The sequence below is a fragment of the Lissotriton helveticus genome, chromosome 9, assembly GCF_964261635.1.
Source record: "Lissotriton helveticus chromosome 9, aLisHel1.1, whole genome shotgun sequence".
NCBI lineage: Eukaryota > Metazoa > Chordata > Amphibia > Caudata > Salamandridae > Lissotriton > Lissotriton helveticus.
Genome location: NC_136070.1, coordinates 332,799,116 through 332,815,773, shown reverse-complemented (window position 1 = coordinate 332,815,773; position 16,658 = coordinate 332,799,116). Strand labels below are relative to the sequence as shown.

The window sequence follows — 16,658 nt, the reverse complement described above, 5'->3', positions numbered from 1 at the left end:
CACCACGACATCTCCTCCTGCACTGCGTGTGTTACAATCACTAGATCTTTCCAACTTCCTGTAGCTTGTGACCATTGTTCTTGCAGCCATTCCTGGAATGGTCTCATGTATAGCCGTACATTTGGGACCAGATGTATGCAGGAGGCCATCATGCCCATGACCTTGCTCGCTGTCCTCACTGTCAGAGCTCGCCCCTTCTGGTAGAGGCGCGTCTCCTTCAGCAGGGCCAGTGTCCTCTTCTCGCTGGGGAACACCTTGCTCTGTATGGTGTTGATCTGTGCTCCTAGGAAGATTTTTACTTGTTCTGGTTCCATAGAGGATTTCCCCCAGTCAATGGAGAATCCCAGGTCCACCAGCGTATCAGTCACGCGTTGTGCGTGCTCCTTGCATGTCCTGTGCGAACTTGCCGTTATTAGCCAGTCGTCTAGGTAAGGGTATACATGGATCCCTTCCCTCCTTAGGTGCCCAGCCACTGCTGCCAGGCAATTTGTGAAGACCCTTGGCGCGGATTTTAGTCCGAATGCTAGGGCTGTGAACTGGTAGTGATCTTTGTTGATGGTAAATCTTAGTAGATGTTTGTGCCGCCTGTTCATTGGGATGTGTAGGTAGGCATCTTTGAGGTCTATTGTTGCCATGAAGTCTCCGTCTCTTATCTGAGGAATGACCTCTTGTAGAGACGTCATCTTGAACTTTTGTGTTTTTATGAACTTGTTTAGGAACCTTAGGTCCAGGATGGGCCTCAGTGTTTCGTCCACCTTTGGTACCAGGAAGTAGGTTGAGTACACTCCCTTGTTCCTTTCTCGGTATGGTACTGGTTCGATGGCCTCCTTTTCGAGGAGTTCCTTCGCTTCCTTTTGAAGTAGCTCTAGCTCTATTCCTGACTTAGTCTTCCTTTTTGGTTTCCTGTTTGGCAGCGCCTTTTCCAGTTCTATGCAGTATCCGAACTGTATAATGTTGAGTATCCATTTGTCTGTGGTTATCTTCTTCCACTCCCGGAAGAAATGACTTAGCCTGCTTTCTACTGGCGTTACATGTGCGCCGATGTTCTGACCACCGTGTAACCCTGTTTTGGTCTTGTTGTGCTCCACCCCGGGAGGGTTTTTGTGGGTGGGCACATATTAAGTGACGGAGTCACTTAGAGGTGGGCTGTTGGCCCCCTCTTATTTTGTCCACGTCCGTTCCCTCTCCGTGAAAGGACTGGCCCCTTTGCTGGTAGTGCCAAGTTTGTTTTTGGTGTCCCTGCTGTGTTAGGCTGTCGCCATGGTTTGACTGTTGGAATGTCTGGTGAGACGTTCCTGGCTGGTTTGCCCCTCTTCCATTCGGTCTCCGTGACGGGGTACCCCTCTTAGCTCTCCTGAATTGTAAGGCCCCCATGGACCTTGCAGTTTCGTTCTCTTTTTTGAGCTGGGTGAGTTTTTCATCCACCGGTGGCCCAAACAGTGTCTCCCCATTGAATGGGGTGCTTAGGATGTTGTGTTGTACCTCCGGTTTGAAGCCTGAGATCCTGAGCCAGGCTTGTCTTCTCTCAGTGATGCCCAACATCATCAGTCTGCTGGACGTGTCAGTTCCATCCAAGGCTGTTTTGAGGCACGAATTTGCCACATTTTTCCCCTCTTCCACAAGGTGTGAGGCTCTTTGCTGGTACTCGTCGGGGAGGTGCTTGAGCAGCTGCCCGATCTCGTCCAGAATTTGATATTGGTGCCTGTTCAGGAGCGCATTTGAATTCGCCATGCGCCAGTGCATTGCGGCATTTCTTTCAATCTTCCCTCCAGTTAGGTCCATCCTCCTGCTTTCCTTGTCAGGCGGTGGCCCTGATGTAGTTGGCACATTCACCCTTTTACTGGCGGTCGCCGCAATAATGGAGTCCGCCGTGACCGACACTTGGATGTAGGGAGGGTCCTTGTACTTCTTCTCCGTCCTGGGCGTGACGGAACTGCATGTTGCCGGCTCCTTGAACGCCTCTTTCCCCTGGGCCATGACACTCTCAAGAATGAGTAGGTACTGGCTCCTAGTTTGCGCGGGGAGCAGTGTTTCTAAGAGGAAGTCTGCTTTTGGTTTTTCCTCATCGAGCTTGACCCCAAAAGCAGTTGCCGCATTCTTGATGACCATATGGTACACTCCAATGTCATCTGGCGGCGAAGGCCTCGATGGGTACATGTCCACAGCCTCTTCTGGGCTCTCGGTGACGAGGTCCTGCCACTCCAGGACCTGTGTCCCCGAGGATGTGGAGCCGAGGGTTGTCCTCTGATCGTCGTCGCCCTCCTCCTCCTCGAAGTAGAAGGCTTCTTCCTCCAGATTTTCCAGAATCTCTGGACTTTGACGGTCCTTCGCCGTCAAAGCCCTCCTCCTCATCTATTTCGACGACCAGCGTCTTTGGTTTCGACGGAATTGAGAATTTCTTAATTTTTTCGTCTAACTCCTTTTTCCTTTGCAGGATGTTATCCATCTCAGCCTCGAGCCGTCTTTTCTTTCTTTCCATTTCGGCAGCCTGCCCGGCGTTGAACGGTTGAACCTTGGGGTCCTTCTCTCTTGAAGCCGAATGTTCTTTTTCGGGGACGTGCTTCGACGACCTTGGCTTTTCGCCGGTCTTCGCGCCAGGGAATCCATTTCGAAGGATCCGCTGGGCTGTTTGTCCTTGGATGCAGCTGCAGCCGTCGAAATTTTCGGCTCGGGTGCTCCCTTCGAAGACTTAGACTCTGGTTTTCGAGAGCCTGGCTCAGACTTTCGAGGGTCTGTCGGGGCTTTAGGGGCCATCGAGCCTCCTACCTTTTTAGAAGACTTCTTATCGGTCTCTACGACCGTGTAGTCGTCGTCTTCTCCGGTGACGTTGTCTTCTTCGTCGGTCGAGAGTCCCAGGTCTCGAAGGGACGGTGGCTGGCCCTTACCCTGCATGTTATAGTTGTCCCTTCTCTGTCGCTCTCTAACCCGGAGAGTCTTCGGCGTGAAGGCTGAGCAGGCGTTGCAGTCCTTGCTCTCGTGGTCGACCGGTAGGCAGAGGTTACAAACTGGGTGCTGGTCCTTCTGCGCGTATTTGTGGTGGCAGTTACGGCAGAATTTAAAAGGTGTGTTGTCCATTTCTTGCGCTCAGGGGGCCCCCTGTGTGCGCATTCTCCGTCGAAGTTCTCGAAGTTCTTCTTCTTCTTAGTCGTCCCGCTCGATGGTGTAGTTTCTCGTCGTCTTCTCAATCCTTTTTGTGCAAAAATCGACTTTTTGGCGTCTTCTTTGCTCCAAAACTCTGGAGCCCTTTCAGGAACGATCCAGACCCAACTGCGGAATAAATAATCTGAAGATGGCGCCCCAAGGTGGGAGCTTCCGCAGGAAGCGTGCATACGTCACAGGAAGTACATTGAAAGGTGGTAGGTCGACGCCCACCTGGGCTACGAAAAAAACCAAGAAAGAAAAGACTACGATTCTGGACCCAACCACTAGACCGCGGAATAATGCACAACTGCAAAACTGTAACAATTCTAGTATCTAAAAAACACAAAGTTACAAGATAGCTTGCTCACTAGCAAGTGTCACAAACGATTCCTAGATGAACAGAGGGTAAGACTGAAGGTCCTCTACACTGTTAAGAGCATGCTCAAATACCTCTACCTTGTCTTCTGATCACATGTCCCTTCTCACCCAACACATACATCACTGTTCCTCACATGGTTCAATTTTCCTCCTTCCAAACACATCTGTCTTTTCACTTACATCAAGAGCTTGCTAGCAAGATACACCACACAAAACACGAACACAGATCATTATACCACACATTTAGCAAAACAGTCCTAGATTATGCCAAATCACTGAGCATTACATTCTTACAGCTAAATGAACATGACTGCCAGCAAACCAAACCAGAGAGAGGCCACAAGAGAATACCCAGACTGACAATTCAGACTCCGGCATGCAATAAACCAGAGAATCGCATGCTTGTGCATCCCCAGACCTCTGATGGAGCTAAGACCTCATACTAATGATAAACTATATGCTACACACATGCCAATAACATAACACCCTGGACGAAGGCTATTAATCTTCTGCATTAGGAGAATGTTAAGGGTTGGATGGATGACACATATGAAGGCTAGATATTTAGTCACAGTGGTTGCATTTTAATTACAGTTCTCATTCAAGATTTCAAAACAAGGCATCAGGGAAAATGTTTTGGTCCAGCTCTAAAGAACAGTTTTAGAAATGTTACAGCTTTCTAAGCACTAAGAAAAACTTCTAATCATTTCTAATCATATGCATACAATGCTGGTGCCCCAATTACTCCGTTTCTTCAGAGATTAACTTTATATTTCGTTATCTCTGATGTCACAAAAAACTGCAATCCAGATCTGTGAGCAAAAAATGTATTCAAGGCATTCCTGACATTACTGATTGAATAGCAGAATATTTATCCTAAGTGAAGACTAGGATTTCTATTCCTCAAACTACTGGATGATGATGCTCAAATTTATGCTGCGCACAATACCCAGAACAAACAAAAACAACCCTATATTCTAAAAACAGATACATATTTTGCATACATCCAAGTTTCAATCTGGCCACATTCACAGTACATTTTTTTGCAAAAAGTCTATCAATTAAAATATGTTTTTTTTATAGACCATGACCCTTCCCTCAAGCTTTCTCAATAATATTCTGCATCAAACCAACTTTAAGTTCAGAAGAGTTAATATATTCCTAACAATAGTGGGAGGGTTAAGAGAAGGGAGTGGAGGGATTAAGAAAACTTGTTCCTAGTGAATACTATAAATTAAGATCGAGATTGCATATATGTTTGTAGATAACCGTGAAAACATTTTAACCCTGAAAAAAAGAGTTTCCTGCACAGAAAACTTTCAAAAACAATGTGCTAAACTACTACATAAAAAGGAAGACTACATGTAAAGGAAAACTTGATGAAATCTATTTACAAACCGAGCAGAGACAAACAAAGGAAACAAATGTAAAACTCGGCTCGCCAGCAAAAAGTTTTCCACCAACAACACAAGTGAGGGGGATTTGAAGTACAAGCTACAAAGATCTTGGCAAGCCATAAACTGCTCTTACATGACATGAGAGTTTCAAAGCCAAGGACACATTAAGACTCTTAAGAAGGATTGCAGTGCACATACTCGCCAAGTAAATAGCCTAAAATGTAAAAAGGCTATCAACAGGTTAAAAATACAAAGTAACATTTGTAATTTATTTCTGTATGCAATTAAAAGCCTTAGCTGTGCAGGCGTCCTTAGTTGTTTGCACAAGTGTTACATCAGCAAAGCAGAATACCAACATTGTCATGGCACCTATTGCAAGGTCAGAATCATGTTCCCAAATAGTTCACAAGTAACCGTTTCTACAAATCAAGACGGACAACAGGAACAAAATCTGGCATTGCAAGTACTCTAATCAACGACCAATACATTATTTGATCTACTTAAACGAAAAGAGGCACAATTTGGAGGAGTTAAATGAGCATTACCCACAATTAAGGTCATTACAGTAGTAACCTAAAAAGGAGTACAGTTTGCTTTAAGATCACTCTGTCTTTAACTACCATTCAGTGCCTCACAAACCGCATGCCCATCCAGCCGAGCCCAACACTGCCATTGTAAGCCGGACTCGAGCAATTCACAATATTTTTGTGAGAGATTTTGATTTTCATGATAATAAATAAATGAACAAGCATTGGAAATGCAATAGATCTCGCATTAGAAAAGTTGGAGCTATTGGTCTTGTACCCCGCAGCTTTTAATTATTGCTAAAATTCGTACCATTAAGGGCTCATTACAAAGTTTTTAACAGACCCCTTGAGACCGAGAGGGATGGACGAGCTGCTCTCCCTGCTGCGCCCCTCACTTCCCTACTTATGACCGGGTGACTGACACTGGTTTTCCATACCTAGGGGAGGGGGCGGATCGGGTAAAAAAAACAAAAAACAAGACGGAGGGAAGGCAGGCCAGCACTGATCTAGTTACTGTGGTCAGACAGACGGGTGATTTTATTAGAGCCACCCCGGTCACAATGGAAGGAGACACGTAAGTAATTGTATCGGATCGAGGACATCGTGGTCACGCCAATTCTGAATGAGTTCAGCAAATTAATGACATAAAAATATTCACCTTCATTAAATTAAAACATCACAGGGAGCATAATTGTACTTAAAAGATGGGATTTGAAAGAGAACAGACACTCCAAGAGCACATGCGTGTTCAGTTATTTTTTTGTAAAAATCAGCTTTGATGCATGATTGAATAACTATGTAAAAAGACGGAGGGAAGACAGAGAGGGGAGAGGGGAGGAGAAATGGGGCAGGGGAGGGGGCGGAGCGGGGGTGTGGGAGGAGGGAGAGCGGATTAAGGAGAGCAGGAGGAGGCAGCGAGTAGTTTAGCGAGCCAAGACGGAGGGCATTGATGTGGGGAGGGGGGAGGAGAAATGTCACAGGGAGCATAATTTTACTTAAAAGATGGGATTTGAAAGAGAACAGACACTCCAAGAGCACATGCGTGTTCAGTTATTTTTTTGTAAAAATCAGCTTTGATGCATGATTGAATAACTATGTAAAAAGACGGAGGGAAGACAGAGAAGGGGAGGAGAAATGCGACACGGCGGGCAGGGGAGGGGGCGGAGCGGGGGTGTGGGAGGAGGGAGAGCGGATTAAGGAGAGCGGGAGGAGGCAGCGAGTAGTTTAGCGAGCCAAGACGGAGGGCATTGCTGTGGGGAGGGGGGAGGAGAAATGCCACAGGGAGCGGGGGTGTGGGAGGAGTGCGGCTGAGTGAACAGGCGGCGATTTCAGGCTGCGATGAGGGTGTGAAGCAGCAGGGGCTGCGGGAGGGAGGCTGGGCTGCCTTTGATGTGTAATGCAAGGCAGGCGGCTGGTGGCATGTGCACGCGCTTTTAATGTCAATGCGCTTGCGCATTAAGCTTGAATTTCACGGGAGCTGCAAGGAATCGCCATCGACTTGCAAGTTGGTTAAAGTCTGTTTAAGCCCCCATAGTCTCGCAAGCTCAATGTGCATGCGCATTGACAGACGAGACCTAAAAATATATGAAGGGTAACTGCTGTATTTGTGAAAAGGCACCACCAATGCTTCTCCTGCATCAAGCTGAACTTTGCATTGAAGTATGACTTTTTGAGTGATAACAGAGAAACAGGTTGCAACAAAGTGATAACTGCTTTTAGACACAAGTTAAAATGTTGATCTACTAGGGTTTAATGCAGATAGTTTTCTCTTATGACTTCCACACAGATATTTTAGACAGTGGTCTAAAGCTAAAATGAGAGTACATATTCAGTAAACTCACAACCGTCTCAGAAAAAGGCCTTAAATACTGAGTTTAACACACACTTTCCCCGACAGCCGTTTCATCAGATAATTTTGTGCTATTCTGTAGCTTCATCATAAAGTTGAAAAGAAGTAGACTTAATATTTGGTATGGAAGGCAAAACCGAGGAACTCCTGAATGCCATTATTTTTTAAAAGGAGCTTGTACGTCTGATTTTCTAAGGGAGTATTTTTGACAATGGGAGGGGTTTAAGCCAATGGTGGATTCACAAGTCATCAGGACACAACCGATACACACACACACACCGGTGTAGAATACAAGACACCCGACCAGAAACCGATATTTTCACTCCTAATGGGCCCAGGCCTCAAAACCCTACAGTCTCACCTTACTAATATGGTCTTCGATTAAAAGGAACAATCAGAGTGCTGAGGTGCTGGACTTTCTGTGCCAGGAATTGCCTGATACCCTTGCAGACATCTGAAAAGCCTATCAGAGTTGAATGCATGCATGACTACATCTTGAAGGAGAGACTACTTAACAGCCATCAAGAGCTGAGAACTCTAAAAGAAACAAAGATCCACAGAACAGTTGGAGCTGCCAACATTGCCTGTTGAGACTGCAGATGTGACTGAGTGTCTCCAACCAGTCGAGTGACCATACAGTAACCATAGTCTCGCTTAGGGGCAAGAAAGGTCAGGAGGTATTCAGACATCACAAAACCTGCATGGAGGCTCGGTTGTGATGGCTAGACAAGGTCTTGCTGATTCTCAAAACATTGGCTTTACCTTAATAGCGGTTATTGGTTTAAAGATCTGGCCATTTCAATTCACAGTTGACATATTTCCTAAAAGACTAGGTCCGAGGTTGGGCCGCTAACTTCTGCGCTTGGCCCCAGTTCCTAGATACAGCCTCCTAATGAAAAAGGCACATATGATCAACTTTATAAGTACAGTCATACTAGTCACATCAGTCAATGCAGAACCAGAACAATTAGAAAGGGCCTAAATTGGTTGTTGGGCAATAGTGTACTTTGAGCACTGTCCCTCTAACTTGACATCAATGACCAGATAACCATCACAAGGAACCAGACTTTGCTGGGTGGGTTTGCAGCTGTGGGTAGGGTAGGTTTTTGGATTACAATGTGTGGTGCTAACTTTTATTCTAGCACTCAACTATTTTGAGGGTTATATTTTTAATACTTCTTGGTACAATAGGTTTGGCTCACAACTGCTTGTGAAGAACCAGAGTGGACTCAAATTAAGTCCCTTGGACAAATGTGTTCACTGGACCAAAGTTACCAGAAATTGAGCACCTGGTGCTAGGTTTGTTCCTCAGGCTGAGAAGTTGCAAGCACCCCTCCTCAACCATACCTGTGTTTGTGGATATCTAAGTTTTAACTGAATTATTTTTTTACCTGATAAAAATTGCATTATTTTTCTAAATGAAACTCCGACAGGTCATTGATGTTATCAGCTTCAAAAAGCATTACAGTTATTAGTAGCCACCCTGCTGCTTCTGGAGTAAGGCCTGACTACTAGACATCACTAACCTATGAGCCAAGTGCACCAAAATAGGGACTATATCACGTAAACTGGGGCGCACCAGTACTGTGCCCCGAAAGACCACTCATGAATGCCTACCTGAATATGATATTGTCCAGTAATAAATAAAGGTCCCAGGTCCTTAAGAAAAGGAATCATACCAATCACGTCCAAAATTCAAGCTCCAAATATTTTACACAGACTATACATCAGCTATCGTTTCACATCTAACTTTTGAGGCCTGAAAACAGTCAGTTTGGAAGATAGGCTGAAGTACTAACAGAAGCTGGAACGTGTCTATGGAATACCTCACAATGACTACATCCTGTTATACAAAGAGACTATTCTACATTTCCTCTAGCCTGATTCGCACATTGGTTTGTTGAACAATTCTTATTTTTCTTCAATACACTACACTATATAGCATGGGAGAATGGCTCCAACAAGAATAAAGTTTTACAAAGACCATGACAAAACACGTCTTGACAAAGGCAAACGTTTGCTGGCAGACAATGCCAGACCTTTTGGCTTCACCAATGCTTTGTATTTGCTACACTTTTACTTACATCATCATTCTGCTGAGCTTCTTGCATAACAAACTCTCGAACCATAGATGGATTGTATTCAACCAAGTATGAAAAAATATCTGTAGCAGCACTCCGCACCTGCGCGTCATCCATGCCCTAGAAGGGGGAAAAAAACCACAATGATGTTTACAGACAGAATTGCTAGGGAATGAGGGTGAGCAATTTAATTGCAAGAATACTATAATTCAGGAAAGATTACATGATGAACTTTTCACTCACTGTACTTTTCTGACTGACAGCAACTCTGCAGCAGCACAACCTGCTGAATTAGCATTTAATGAGCCCCTCCCCCCGATTTACTGCATTGATACATGTGTGAACACTGATCCGTATCCTGTTATTTTTTGTTGGTGCTTTAAGGTGTACACTTTTGTATCATGATGCATATCCTTTCACAGCTCTTCTAGTGCATCATGTTTTCATTTGCATTATGTATATCTAGATAAATAGAAGAATAAGTGTTGTCTCTTTCTTTGCAGTAATTACATACCCATGGTTAAATCCCTTGTGCTACCACTCAAGTTTTTTCTGCGCTTGCAGCGCAATATTTAGAGTCTTCTCTATGGTTCGCTTTTCAACAAACTACTTCATATTAATGTGGAGGAAACCATACTATTCTGTTAGTGTGGTCTTCCAAGCCAGGAACTAAGATTTGCAATTAAATGAGGCATCAGGGGTTAGATACAGAGGGTAACATCCCCATATTCATAACACTTTACAGTAATTCCTAGCTAACTGACTGGATCTCGGAAGCACCCAAATTCTTATTTACAAACCAATTGCTTCTAAAAAATTGTGTAAAAACAGCAACACCACAGAATAAGGAGTAGTTGCTGCTTTAAAGTAATGTCTACTGCTTTCTATGAAGACTCAGCACCTGCTACGTCGTTATACCTCCGGTTTTTTTTTTGAGACATTAAAAAACTGTCAGCCAACTGCAAATAAGGAAAGGATGAATGTCTTATGAATCTGGTGACAATGACCATGTTGGCAAACTACTGTTACAAGTAAGTAACTTTTCCTTCTCCTTTTTATTCTCCCAGGTTCATAACCCTAAAAACCATTTCAAATCAATGTCTCAATCCAAAGGAAGGTAGGTTTTGGAGATGTACTCTTAAAACACTTTCAAGAGAAATCAGCATCAGCCCAAATAATTAAGAACTAAATGTCTGATCAGGTGTTTAAACATTAGGTTAAGGGTGGATTCACATCAAAGTCATTATGGCAGCTTCACCTCTGCCTCACAAGGGTCTCATACTTCTAGAACAAGTTTAGCTTGCTTTCTGAAAATATAACTTTACACACCCATAGCCGACCACCTAACGTCGATGTCAACCAGCCTTACTGTGCAACAATGAAAGATGAACAGATGTCTTTATAGTTTTGTGTTGGAAGATTACTGCAAGCTCCTTCTGTGACTAAGGAATGCATAATCTACTGGAAACCAAGATCTATGAAAGAAAAAATGTAGATACATTTACAGTTGACTGAAATCTTCTTAAATGGCTTATTCCTATACTTTGCAAGTTGAGCATCTAAGATGGTTGGCCTGCCACCAGGATCTTGAAGAATTTCCGTTAGGATTCTTTTAAAACCTTTTATGACTAGCAGGAGAATCCAAGAGGGATGAAAAGTTGGCCCAATTTACAAAGAGTTAACAATCTAAGACATTATAGAAAGAAGCATGTCCTAAAACTGTATAGCAAATTCAAAATGTATTCTATTTAAGCGTAGCAAAACAAGTCATGGTGTAAGTACATCATTTCTAAGGTAATAAATTGGCTAAGATGAGACCAAGATGCAATGAAAGACCTCACCTACAGTCATAACAGGATTGGTATGGAGGAAATGTAATGTTGAGAATGTAAAAGCAGGCCAATTCAAATGACAAAATAAAGGGTAAGGATATTATCAAGTTGCTTCTCAAAACATAGTGGACAACAGGAAAAGTATGGAGAAGATAGATGTAATGATACGAAGCCTGGCTATTATTGATGCGTAGCCTGGCTATTATTAATAAAATATTTATTTGGACAGATACAGAGAAGTCTGCTTGCTTCCTAACCTCTAACCAGCATTAACTGACTAAACTAGAACTCTCATGCATTCTTCGTGGCCATGGGTACATGGCCACTGTTCTATTTATGACATCACTACAATAGAGATGTCTTGTACCAGTCAAACAATACAATATCTATTAGATTAATAGCATTCAGTCATCCCAGCTCATAAAGGGCATTATACTTGACAAAAGGTGGTGCCTGGCACCACATTCTGACAGAAAGCAGCTGTTAAGAAAGAAAGAGAATGGCGAACTGAATACAGTATTCAAAGAAACCCTGTGAAATTCCATATGGAAATAACGTAATTCTAAATTATATTAGTGTTTATGTAAAACAATTACTTCGATCAATGAAACCTAAAACTATTCGAGTATCCAACACTATTCGAGTATCCAACACCTCATTTCTCTTAACAAGGGCTGCGCACATGTGATCCCTAACAGATCGCCAATGATCAATCTATGAAAAGATTTGAAGAAGCCACAAAAACTGATACTTTGAGGACAAAACAGGGTCAAGCAAAATTATGCAATCCGATAAAAACAGAGTTTGAGAGAGTGAGTGGGAGCCGAAAGTTGTCAAGGATTCAAACATTCATGCATTAAATAAAAAATAAAAATAAACTGAAATCTGGAGCCATTGATCCCATTTCTGTTCCTAGACACCTTCCAAACTATTGCACCGTCTAGCCAATACCACCAGTAAGAGAGATCAGGGACAGAATCTACAGAAAACAAGATCGTACATCTGACCTATTCGTCATATAACCGGAAAGACCATGACGGTTCTATCTGAGGCATACCACACAATGAATAATCCCACTAAAATGTAGAACAATGGGACATCAAAAAAAGGTCCTAGAGGTCTTTGAAACAGCCTTCTTTTTGATGTATTAGCTTATGATATCTCATCACCACTTCTCATTCCTCAAAGGTAACTCTCAGTGAACTCATTAGTTTGTAACGCTCAAATGCAAGTTCATCTCCTGTGGAGTCTAGAACTCAAAATGGAGGTCAGTTTTAAAATAAAAAAGATATCAAATACACGTAGTATTATAAAACATGCTCGTCTCTGGAGGAACATTACTCGTAATGGACACAGAAAATCTCATTTAATAGGCGGAAGTGAGACTGGGTTTTAGATGGATGATCCTAGAAACTCAAACACTAGAGGTCACTATTTATGTACCTTGGAAATAAGTTTTAATATAGGCTTACAAACTATGGGCACATAAACAAACAGCTCAACTGCCCACTCAGATTAGAGTTCCCTCATTAGAAATTCACGTGTAAACCATATGTGGGATGTGATGTAAAGTTTACCCTGCCAAAAAGCTCCTTGGGACAGAAAAAAACCCTATGTGCTGAAAGGCGTCAGCACAGAGGAGAGACCACAAACACAAGACGACGAAGACTTCCTTAGTGCCCTAGTGCCAATGTGGAGTAACAGGTGGGTAGGTAGGAAGAAAATGGAAGGCACAGCAGCAACCAGGCCAAAGAACAGGAGACAAATGGGTGGGAGGAGAACGCTATGGGCCAATTTTTATTCCGTAAATCCTATTCCAATTCCTTTGGTCATGAAATCAAGACACCCGATCAAGGCAAGTGTTTCAGTAGGCAATATTGCAATTTAACTTACAATCCCAGAAGGAACCTCAAAAATTGCCAGTGGTCCAGAAGCAGGTAGAAATAACGCTGCTGTCTAAACACAACTGTTCACAATCACAATAAGCAGAAATGTAGGCACCCAAATGGGCAAGCAATCAAAGCTTTCTCAAAACTAAAACACAAGTCAAACACTGCACTATTGAATAACGTTCAAAGTCAGAAAAAGACAATGAAATAGGGTCCTGCTCATAAGGGACAGAAGGAAAGTATGCAAAAGCATGGTTTGCAAACTCATGCTGGTGTTACCAAAATCTGTCCATCCATCAGTAGGAAAAAGAGTTCTGGAATAATAGCATCTCTGGAGTTGCGCATTTTAAAGAGACAGGTGCAGCTTTCCCCCTGGGTAACACTTTTAAAAACCTTATTTTTAGATGTTCCCTTACAACATTTCTCATTTTCAAGATATGTTTTAAAGAGTGGGTAACGGAAAAAAATGCAATAAAAAGAATTTTATGATTCATATTTCGGTGCTCCAAGTCCACTCTTTGCTGTTTCCCTCGTTCCACTTAACAGGCAAAGAAGATTGTTGAGGTTAGGATAGAGCAAGCGCTGAACCCTATGTTATTTTGCGTGGTGGGGGCTAGGTCAAAATTAATGCTGTTTGTTTCGCTACACCAGGCATTCTGGTTATTTGATGTCCATGCATAAGGGACAGAGTGACAAAACGATTAGGTGGGCAGATGCCTCTGACAAACTTAGCAGCAGCTCTTAACTTTTAGCAGTAACGCAAAGGAGACTGGTATGCTGACCCCCAGCAGGTCATTTTTGCAACAACATGTTCAACTTCCATAGTGGTGTTTGAAGTTTGAGTACAACTGTTTACAAGTTTGAAAGTAGCACTAGTTAAGGCTGCAGTGGAAAAGGCAGAGGTTTCAAACCATATTTAGTTTCACAGCATACACATGCATTCAGAGAAAACTTGTCACTTATGTAGCTAAACCAGAAGCTGCAACAGGTTTGTTCTTCACTGTTTCTTGTTTTGTTGCAAACAAAATAACTCGCCTTTAAACAAAATGGGACATTTACTAACAATGTGCAATAATTACCAAAATCACTTCCAAAGCTGGCAAAACACCCATATTAGACAACGTCTTGAAGAATGCATCTCTGTTTTGAGGTTGTAACGTTTGTGAAAAGGCGCAGAATTCTTTTAAAAAATTTACCTGAAACAGAGAAAATACATTTGACGTTATAAAATAGAATTGACTGCTCAATGGAGCTGAAGCTGGAAGGGTATTACACTGCTTAATCCATCATAACTACAATGAAGATACTAAAGTGTTTCTTAATTTTAAACTGCAGTACTCCAGCAATGGTATCTTTCATAGATAATGTCCTTTGAATTATTCCAAGCCAGGCTTGGAATCCCAGGTTAAATGTTTTACAAAGCAGTATTAAAAGTTATTTAACACAATGTTTCAGGACTGTATCTCATTGTTGGGATTTGCCAGAGAGGCTTAGAATTCTGCTTCCCGGAGGCCAGCTCTCCGATTTTTGGAGCACACGTGCTAAAGGTCCGTTCTTCCAGGCTTCTAGGTGAAAGAAGGCCTCATGTTAATGAATAAAAAATAACACTGGAAACCCTTATTTATAGGCAAGTGTATTTTTCTCCAATAGTGGATTTTTTTATGGCAAATATGCTTCCAGTTAAAAACAAATAGCATCAAAGTATATAGGTAAAATAAGAAACTAGAATTACTGAACTAAAGGTTCCCAAGAGCCTGTGTTCCTAATCTAGTCTTTGAGGAGTCATTTAATCAAAAATGCTTAAAGAAAGTGTAGTATAACTGCCCGGACCCTGGTAGCCAGTCAATGCAAGTAAAGAATATCAGTTACTTACCTGTAACTGTAGCTATCCAGTAAAGGTATCTTTCATAGATTCACAAGCTTGAATCATTCCCAGTCATCGAAGAGTCCCACAGTACTATAATCAAGCAGTAATAAACAACTAGCTCTAGGCCATGAGTTTAATAGCCTATGTCCTTTTTATTTTTTAAAAGGACCAAACTGCATCTATAACCAATCAGCGGCTAGCATCCTCTAGCACACTCCCAAGAGAGACTGATTTTTTGATCTCTGTTGCGCCAACTGCAAAGTCAGGATTGGGGTGCCCTGTCAGGCATGACGTGGAGTCATCAAGCGCGCTGTACATTTTGTTGATGTGTGGTAGGGCAGCTGGTACAGTGGCCAGGTTTTTCATAATCTTTACTCCCTCTTGCCAAATGTAGTCCACTATTGGTATAGAGCGTACGGATCTTTGAAATCGTAGAAGAAGCCGGCAGACTGCTTCACTGACATTGGAAGGAGAAATCTGGTTGTGGCCCTCTCCATGACGTTATTGAAATCTCCGTGACCTTATTGAAATCTCCAATATCCTTGGGCGGTGAACCAGTGTGGCAAGGTGGGGACAGAGTTGGAATTGCGTAGTCAACCCATTTTTCTAGAGGTGGTGGAACATCTGGAATTTCACCCTCTTCCCTCTCCCCGTCCCGGGATGAACGTTCATCTTTAGGTGGTACTGCTACATGGGACGCGGGTGTCACCCTAGGTGCAGAGGAAGGTGTGGTGGAACCAGAGGGGTAGCAGGTGGTGGAGATCCAGCAGGCTGCCCTTCAGGGGGCAGTGGAAAGCACCTCTGATAGTCAGAACATAGCCTGGAGATCTTGCAACAAGGAAGCAGGAAGATGCGAAGTGTCCCTTTTAGGTGGAGGGTCAGAATAGTATTATTGTGGCTTCTAGTACCTAGGAGGTGGAAGATACTACTGTTGGAACTATTGTCCTTACCCTCATACGCCTAGTATTAGTCTTCCTCCTGACAATTCACATTCAGCCCTGAAGGACTGTGAGATATGCCAAAGAGTCTGCGATCTTCATTCATGGTGAAATCGATGACAAAGAAATAGTCAACAGGCCCATCGTCGGAAACAGTCAATGGCAGTGACGTCAACGGGGGTGTAGACGTGTACTTCATGGATGCTTGGATCTTCATCGACAAGATGGGAGCGTCGATGGCTATCGTCATCTTCACCACTGTTGACGATCTGGTAGTGGTGGTCGACCTTAGTGTCGACAGAGATTTTAAAGCAGAAATGCTTCAAAGTAGGGTTGGCAGAGGAGGTAAGAGTACAGTCTCCGTCTTTGGCATTGGGTATCATGGACCAGGTGAAGCAGTCTCGGAGGTGTAAATGTTTTTTTTCGCTTTTTCTTGGAGCTGGGAGGTTGACAGGAAGTCTTGATAGATTTTCTGGACTTCTCTGAAGCTCTGTCAAGGGATCTTGTCCTCTTGTGAGACCTGGCAGAGGAATCACGGTCCTCAGAAGATTTCTGAGTTTTGGTCTTCTGAAGCCATAGGAGTAACCTACCTTCCTTGTCCCTCAAAGTTTTTAGGAGAAAGTGCGGTAAATCTTGCACTCTTACCTCTTGGTTGGGGTGGAGGCAGTAAAGTCATTCCTTATGTGGATCATCCACGTGGACTCTTCTTCTCCAGGTCTTGCGGGGACAGAAAAGGCCTTTACTGTCAGATATATAAGA

General features: G+C 43.1%; 1 protein-coding gene across 2 annotated transcripts in view; it reads right to left on the bottom strand.

The window, feature by feature from the left end:
• The window catches only part of PPP4R3A (protein phosphatase 4 regulatory subunit 3A), a 358,677-nt gene that overhangs the window by 74,296 nt on the left and 267,723 nt on the right, over nucleotides 1-16,658 (bottom strand). For both annotated transcript variants that reach the window (XM_078660041.1, XM_078660040.1), the window contains exons 6-7: nucleotides 14,174-14,290; nucleotides 9,377-9,493 (exon numbers count right to left, since the gene is read on the bottom strand). In XM_078660041.1, coding sequence (XP_078516167.1) covers nucleotides 9,377-9,493; nucleotides 14,174-14,290 — 234 coding nt within the window. The remainder of the gene's footprint in view (nucleotides 1-9,376; nucleotides 9,494-14,173; nucleotides 14,291-16,658) is intronic.